General features: G+C 32.4%; 1 protein-coding gene across 2 annotated transcripts in view; it reads right to left on the bottom strand.

Annotated features, from left to right (window-relative positions):
- LOC111086814 (prominin-1-like) overlaps positions 1–8739 on the bottom strand; it is a 120411-nt gene that overhangs the window by 9915 nt on the left and 101757 nt on the right. For both annotated transcript variants that reach the window (XM_022391213.1, XM_022391214.1), the window contains 4 exons: positions 6684–6737; positions 5117–5197; positions 3867–3935; positions 315–404 (listed from right to left, as the gene is read on the bottom strand). In XM_022391213.1, coding sequence (XP_022246921.1) covers positions 315–404; positions 3867–3935; positions 5117–5197; positions 6684–6737 — 294 coding nt within the window. The remainder of the gene's footprint in view (positions 1–314; positions 405–3866; positions 3936–5116; positions 5198–6683; positions 6738–8739) is intronic.

The raw sequence follows: 8739 nt of genomic DNA, 5'->3' as shown, positions 1-8739 counted from the left end.
CACTTACCACGGACTCTATGATAAATAGGTTACATACGAAGAAGATTCGAACACTTAACACGGACTCTATGATAGATAGGTTACATACGAAGAAGATTCGAACACTTACCACGGGCTCTATAATAGATAGGTTACGTACGAAGAAGATTCGAACACTTACCACGGACTCTATGATAGATAGGTTACATACGAAGAAGATTCGACCACTTACCACGGAAGTATGTAACCTATCTATCATAGAGCCCGTGGTAAGTGTTCGAATCTTCTTCGTATGTAACCTATCTATCATAGAGGAAGAAGATTCGAACACTTACCACGGGCTCTAGGTAGTGTTTACACAAAACTATTCGAACAGCGTCAAAAATATTCCATATAACTCCACATTTTCCGACCGAAAAATTAACCTATTACAAAAAAAAGAAAGTAGTATTAATCAATGAGAAGTTGAAAACAGGTGTTTATGTAATTGATAGGTAAAGGTGTTTATGTCATAATGAGGTAATATATTATGTTAAAATATTTAAAACTGGATAAGAATGTTCAGGCCATAGCGTGACAATATATATATATATATATAATGCTAAAATAATTAAAACTGAATGAAAGTATTAATGTCATACGGCGATAGTATGTAATATATGAAACTGAGTGAAAGTATTCTGATTTTAGTGTAGCAGTAAATAAATTAGCATATTAAAAACGCAATAAGAATGATTATATCATGTTAAATTATTCATAACTGAATAAAAGTATTCAGATCTTAGGGTGATAGTATGTAGTTTTAATATTTTTTTAAACGTGAATGACAGTGGTCAATTCTTAACACGTTGGCTGCCATGTGACACATTGCTAGGTCACATGGCGCTATTAGTAATGATTCATACATCATAATATTACAAATACAAAGTTTTTTTGTGGCATTTAACTCAATTATATTGTAATTGCTTCTTGGCACCAGAACGTGAATTAATATATCATAAGGCGGCAGCCAACATGGTGAAATAATAATATATTACGTTAAAATATTTAAAACTGAATGAACGTGACAGCGTATAAAGTTGCAATTCATAAAACTGAATGAAAATATTTAGGTGTTAGTGTGAAAATATATGTTATAAAAAACATGTTACTTGGAATCTCACTAACAACGAAAGAGTCCAGATGTAAATTGACTACGTGATAGGAACGTTTGCATAACATGAAATTCATCTCCATAACCTAACGAAGAGGCCATAACCATGTGGCAGTAAGCCATTTAAAGTATACTTAGGGAAGTAAGGAGCGGTTTATGAAGTTTTACATCACAAATTTAACATACTGTATTTTATTCTAAAGCCAACGATAATCAATGATGATAAGAACGACTGACGCAAGAGCACGATGACTATTTTCAATAACCACATGCGATTTGAATAAAGCAGGTGATTTCTTCTAAAGTGTAACTTGCACTGAGAAAAAGAGTTTGGTCAAACTGATGTACGAGATCTGCTCTTATCCTTAGATAATCTCAAAGAGTTTGGTGAAGTTGAAGTCTGGTCAGTCCTCGCTCTGGTACAAAACAGTAATATATACATATGAACAAAACAGACTATTTGTTTCTTTTATAATTTTCAAGAAAAGCTACACAAAGGGATATCTGCGCTAGTTTTAACTGAAAGACTAGAGGGAAGGCAGCTTTAGTCAACCCACAGCATTTAATGCAAATTCTTGAGATGCTCTTGTCTAAGCCTAATGGTGGGATTTGACCGTCATTTGTAAAGGCGCCCAATGCCCAACGTATGAAATGCATTTTTTTGGCAACGGACTGAAAACCATGAACCTTCGAACTCTGTAAAGTTTACTGCGTTTGTCCTTTAACTGCGTATCAGAAAGTTTTGTATCTGTTAAGTATCATCTACTGGAATGCACCAAAGGTTAGGAAGATTAGCGACTGATTTTTCTTATTCTAAACTTAACGTGCTGATGACTATTGTGTATTCACTTTTTCAATGTTTTTTGTTTTGTTTTTGGATATTCTTGTAAAGCTAATCAAAGGGCCATCTGTGCTAGCTGTTCCTAATTTTGAAATGATAACCTAGAGGAAGACCGATAGTCAACAGACACTCTTGTCTGACAAAATTGTGGAATTTGACTGTCACCCTTGTAACACACCCACTACGATAAAGTGCAAGATGCGTTTTTTGTTTTGTTTTTTCGTATCGGAACGCGAATGCTAGAACCACAGATCTACATTCTGGCACGCTAGCTACTGAGCCACAATCTGTGCCCGTCAGGCAGAATTGGCATTTTACTGTAAAGCATACAGCTAGAACATAACAATGCTGTTGCCTAGAGATGCGCTGTTGCGCAGAAAATTTGTTGTTTGGAATGTCATAAATCATAAGTTTCGCAGTTTTTTCTGACAACAGTAAATTTGTTGTTAACCGCCGCAGTTCGGGTTAACGTGTTTTAGTGCATGTATGGTATCAATATACCGATTCCGTAACAAGTGCGACACTCTGCGCAAAGTAAGAGAACCCTGGCGTTGAGACTTTATGACCCAGCACCACATCCCCACAGCGAAGCCAGATGTAAGGCGAGTGTTGTTTCTCGGTTTAAGACTACTTTATCTGTGTTTCAAGGCAAGGAAAGTGTCGTTTTGCTAGTGAACAACTTTTCGTACAATGAGTCGTCCGTTTGGAAAATGTAAGCGTTTACATAGTTCTCTACATTACGCGCTGCTTGTGACTGAGCTATTAGTATAATTTATTTATTTAAAAAAATGTAAAACGTAACCGTGTAGAATATCTAGAGTGGCGGAAAAGTGGGGATGGAGGAGTGGGTGGCACAGTTAGAGTTTGCACATGGAGGCAAAACACGTCTCGCCGACCCTCTCTATATATTAATTAGTAAAATTTATCTAGCCTAATTTTCTGACCAATTTTCAAACATAGGCAAAGGACGCTTCCTCACAACTGCAAAATTTGAAACGCTTTCTGGTGCAAAAATGACCTTATTTTGGGATTACAGTATAGAACAGTTAGGTTTTCTTGATCAATCGGCGCTTTTCGGTTTGATGAACTGTTAAATTTATATTTTAGTAACCGTTATTCAAAATACAGTTTCATGCGCTGAATCCATATATATATATATATATTTATTTGTAGAAATGAGAAGAAAGTACTGAAATTAACATTTGAGTAGGAAATATCATACATAACTTTCTTAAACAGATCTTAATTTCGGTTTCTATGACGTCAAATGATTTCACACAGATAAAAGTCTACCATTTCTATCAAATAATTGTTGTAGTCCACCACAGTACATCCATTTATGTGAAGTTCATCTTTGCTAAATTTGATGCTGGTGTGTTCTGTGGACCAACAATATATAAACATAATTATATTTTTCAGAGGGAGTGTTGTTCCTTCTAACCGGTTCGCTTCCTCATTGAATGTGATTCGTTACAGGAGCTTTCTTGACATCTCCATATAGTTCGGTCAAGAAGAAATTTGATGTTCACTTGGTGTTTGGTGCGACACTTCTTTTTTTCGTGGATAATTTTAAAGAATTGCAAAAAATTTACCAATTGTTCTTCGAACTGTAAGTTTGTCCATAACCATTGTAAATTAATTTCCATTTTTATGTGTAAAAACCTGTAAAGAACAATAATAAGTTGAATCGTCCTTTTCAGTACTTTCTCATCACTTCTCCAAAGAAATACATACAATTTTGAATTCAGCGCATGAAATAGTATTAGAATAACGTTTATTAAAATAACAATTTAACAGTTCATCAAACCGAAAAGCGCCGATCAATCTATTGCTGTCTAAAAAAAAAAAATATTTTTTTGAACATGATTGAAAAATATACTCAGTTTAGATTACCGCAGTCAGTGTTGAGTTCACGTACTGGCTTCCTTTATCCAAAAGTTTACGTATGAATCTCCTCGTTTCCTTAAAGAAAACAAATAACAGGTGAAACTTTTCATTGATGACTAAAGCTTTATAACAATAAAATACTGACAACTAAGTAATAAATCTTAATACTGCCAACAAAATCTTAATAAAACTTAGAAAACTATTAGCCAAATCTCAACTACATTTTAACAAAGTAAACTAATTATTAATAACACCGAAAACTTCCAACATATTTCATTATAAATTATACCAATATTTCATAATTTGATTCTAATGTACTTTAATCAATAGCTTCTGAATGACTATAAAAGAAGAGTTATAAAAAGATTCACAAACATGACACTCATAATTTCTCGTAAGTTTGGTTGATTGACTGGTAATATTCATTCACTATATTTTGTCAAATTTTCTTAGAAAATTGTTGTTGGATTTGACGTGAAAATACTAAATAACATCAATATTACTTCCTTATCAATAGCGTTTACACTTAGATTAGGATGGCAAAGCAGTATACAAGAAATGTGTAATAATAAACGTTCTTTGTTGGGCCAAATATATACTCAAAATTCAGCTAAAGCTAAAAAATTGAAAGCAAATTATTCATGACTACTTATTAGGGCACATAACAAAACCAAAACGTAGTATATATAAGAAACACTCCTTATTTTCAAAACCACAGTATTATAAGAGCAATTGGACATTCTTTAAGATAAGGGCGCTAAAGCGTTTCGTGTAGGTTGAAGTGAACTGTTTCCACAATAAAACAAAAAGAAAATCTAGTATTTCCTGAGTGGTTCACAGAAACCTTCCGTTAACTGTTTAAAAGTACAAAATATATCATTAGTAAACCATGGGACACAAGGGTATATATATAAAGACACGAAATAAGTCAGTATTAGTTCCTGTATTCCACGATTTATCCCCAAACTTTAAAATGCAGTGTACTCAACATATGAAGATTAATTGACAACTACAAATGTTTCGTAAAACAAGGTACTGCACATACTCTCTAAATACTGTACAAGAGAACAACTGAGAAGGTGCGGTCCTCAACCGTTAGCAACTATGGAATGCAGTAGTAGTAAAACATGGTGGATTTTTTGTGTGTGTATATATATATATATATATATATATAATAGTAAACTTAAAAGAAAAACGAAAAAAGCGTGATTTAAAATATACACGTAACGTAAGCATAATTTTCAGTTAAATCTCACCTTTTCTACTGAATTAATCAAACTGTTATTCAAGTTTACTTTCTGTTTCTTCATAAGTTCGTTCATTTCATTAATGGTTTCCTAAAAAGATGTTGAAAAAACCAGTCATATAGCTATTGTTAAATCATTTCCTAGACCATAAATATTGAAATCTAAAATATAAAACACAGTTACTTAGTTATGTTGTAATTATGTTTTTGTTCTGACAGGCCATCCTCCACATGTACTGTAGACATAATCGTACCCTTGTTCATGTGTACAGAAGCTGTGGTTTCTCATCATGATAAAAGAAATAGTTATGGTAGAAACAGCAGAATAAACAGGCTCTCTTTACGTAGGGAATCTACACCGGTAACGAGTGTCGCCATTATCTTTAAAATCACTCAAGTGTTCAGCGCTCGTTGTTCACAAATACTAAAATTGTGCTTTAAGTTAATTAAAACATTACCCGTATTTGTGCTTATGACAGAAGATTGACTATTTATCGAGTTTTAATAATCACTATAAAATTAGGTAAAGATAATCGAAACCCTGTTTTAGCCTCGTAAGCCTGCAGTTTTACCGCTTAACCACTGGACAACACACTATAAAATAAGGATATCAGTGTTAAGTTTACGCAATCATTCAGTTGCAGAATTATTAGTACCACTAAACTCCAACTGAATGCGTTCATAATTGTAAGGGAAAATATTAGTCTCAAAAAATGATCCAAGTTCTGGACAAAAAACTTTCAAGAAGCCCAACAACGTTTTTTTTTCAGTTATGAGTATGGATTCCATTTTAAGTAAATTTTCAGTAAATCAATTTGAAATAAAATTTACAAAAATAAAAGAATAAAAGGATGTAATACCAATAACATAACATCATACATTAAAGGTTTTATCAATAACCGTTCATACTATGTTCTGCTCCTAGTTCAGTCCAAGTGAATATTAATTAGTGTATATATTTAAAAAAATCCTATTCAAGTAATTGTGAAATTCACAATTTTAATATAAAGGCGAACAAGTTCTTAGCTTCTTGAGCAACATTTGTTGCACACAACAACTTTAGAATAAATTTCCGAGCTTGAAATCTATTTAAATTATTGTATAAAATGTCATATTCACCCTTAATATTCTGAAGGAGGAGGTTGAGGTTTTAACATAGGTATCATTACGTGCCTTTTATAATAGTAATCAAACATCGCGCAAGAGGTGAATGTGAAACACTTGATATCAATTCTTCCCGACGTGGAACACTTGATATCAATTCTTCCCGACGTGGAACACTTGATATCAATTCTTCCCGACGTGGAACACTTGTTATCAATCCTTATCGACGTGGAACACAAATGGATTATCTTTTAGCTATAATTAATTACTCGTTAACAAAGATAATTAAAGAAGTATTTGGAACATAAGTTGCTCGGAGTACGCAAAAATATATCTACAATTGTTGCATAAATATTTGATTGGTTTATCTTAATTAATGAACCCTTTAAGATTAAAGATTACTTGTAAAGAGAAGTAAACGATTATATAACATCTTTATTTTATATATCAGACAATCAAATAAAAAATATTACCTGAAGATGAACACTTTCGTTTTCAAATATTTCAACATGTTTTAGCAGTTCGTCCTGAAATAAATAATACCTTGGTAACGTAAAACTAAGGCATGTCTTCGTTTATAAACGACCATTAAATTAAAACTACCATATCTTGATATTTTTCATCTCACATATCTCTTTTATTGTTTATTGTCAACATGACGTTTCATAAGAGAGCCAAAATGATGCGTTCAACAGAAAACAACAATAAATCAATTATTAGAATTAATTTTTATCGAGCGACCAGAGGCATAATTATAAGCTAATTTTAAATTAATTCAAATATGAATGAAGAAGACATAATTAAGGGGGGAAACGTTATAAAAGTCTATGTTGTTCGTGGCCTGAAATACGATGAAAATTGGTAACTCTTCAGATTATTCTAAGTGACTTCTATAAATAATTTATCGTTGTTTAATAAGCTAAAAATTCGTGTTATAAGTATTCTAGATAGATCTGTAAAGAACAGAAATATATCTAACTAAATAGTTTTTCAATATTTAGGCTGTCTAATTCCAACTACACTGCTTACTTATCCTCAGAAGTTAACTTAAACTGAGGACATTACCGGGAACCTTAGTCCAATATTAAACACGATAACTGCATAGTACAATAGTTGTTGCCATATTAAACGACAATCAGGAAATGACCTAAAACCTTAGTCTTGTATTGAACACAATCGTATTATGTAATACTTACCATATTTAACGAATATCAGAAAATTACCTTAATATCCATAGTCCTTGTATTGAACCCTATAATGTGCAATACCTGTCGTAGTTAAGGAAGATCAGGAAGTTACCTGAAACCTTAGTCCTGTATTTAAACCCTATAACGTACATTGTGCAATAATTGCCATGCTTAACGAAGATCACGAAGATACCCGAAACCCTAGTTCTTTAATGAAGATGGAAGTTTGTGTGGTGTCATGTTGTAAATAGTGCAGAAGATTCCTAAAACTTAACCCTGTAATGATAATGCAAATGATATAATGTTATATACAGTACAAGGATTTCTCTGAAATGTCATATAGTATAGCGCAAAAATATCCCCGAAAGTTAACTCTGTTATGATAATGAAAATGGAATAATATTACAGTACAATAGTTTCTCTAAAAGTTTAACCATAAAATGTCACGTTGTAAGTTGTTAATGAAAATGGTGTACAATGCTATTCACAGTACAGGGTATCCCTAAAAGTGTAACAAGAGATGTCGTGTTGTAAGTAGTACAAGAACTTTATTGAAAGTTAAACCTTTAATGGTAATACAGGGTTGATTACGTTGTATTAAAACCATTTTAAATATGCAAATCAACAAATAAAGTTGCGGTGAAATGGAATTTATGAAAGCTACATTGCGACATTGTATGCGGATCTTAGTTAGTGTGATGTCCCAGTAACAAACAGCAGTTTGCTGTGTTAACACGTTGGTATGAGTCAATTCCTGATAAGATTAAGTACAACCTAAATAAAATTTATGAACATAAGAAGGGAAAGCGAAGTGCAGGAATAGCAAGGTCGTAACAATAAGTAAGACCAATAATTCTGTACCATAACATATAACTCAAGAAAATGTTATAAGTAAGACCATTACATTTGTACCATGACATCTATCCCAAGAAAAGATTATAAGTAAGGTCAATACTTCTGTACTATGACATCTATTCCAACAAAAGGTTGTAAGTAAGACCAATACTTCTGTACCATGACATCTATTTCAACAAAAGGTTATAAGTAAGACCAATTTTTTTATACCATGACATCTAACTCAAGAAAATGTTTATAAATAAGACCAATACTTCTGTACTATGACATTTAACCCATGAAAAGGTTATAAGTAAGACCAATACTTCTGTACCATGACATCTATACCATGAAAAGGTTATAAGTAAAGCCAATAATTCTATACCATGACATCTATTTCAAAAAAAGGTTATAAGTAAAACCAATACTTCTGTACTATGGCATCTATTCCAACAAAAGGTTGTAAGTAAGACCAATACTTCTGTACCATGACATCTATTTCAACAAA

This window comes from Limulus polyphemus, unplaced genomic scaffold (assembly GCF_000517525.1).
Source record: "Limulus polyphemus unplaced genomic scaffold, Limulus_polyphemus-2.1.2 Scaffold1454, whole genome shotgun sequence".
In the NCBI taxonomy this organism is placed as follows: domain Eukaryota; kingdom Metazoa; phylum Arthropoda; class Merostomata; order Xiphosura; family Limulidae; genus Limulus; species Limulus polyphemus.
Note: the sequence above shows the minus strand (reverse complement) of the source record. Positions and strands in the feature narration are given on the sequence as shown.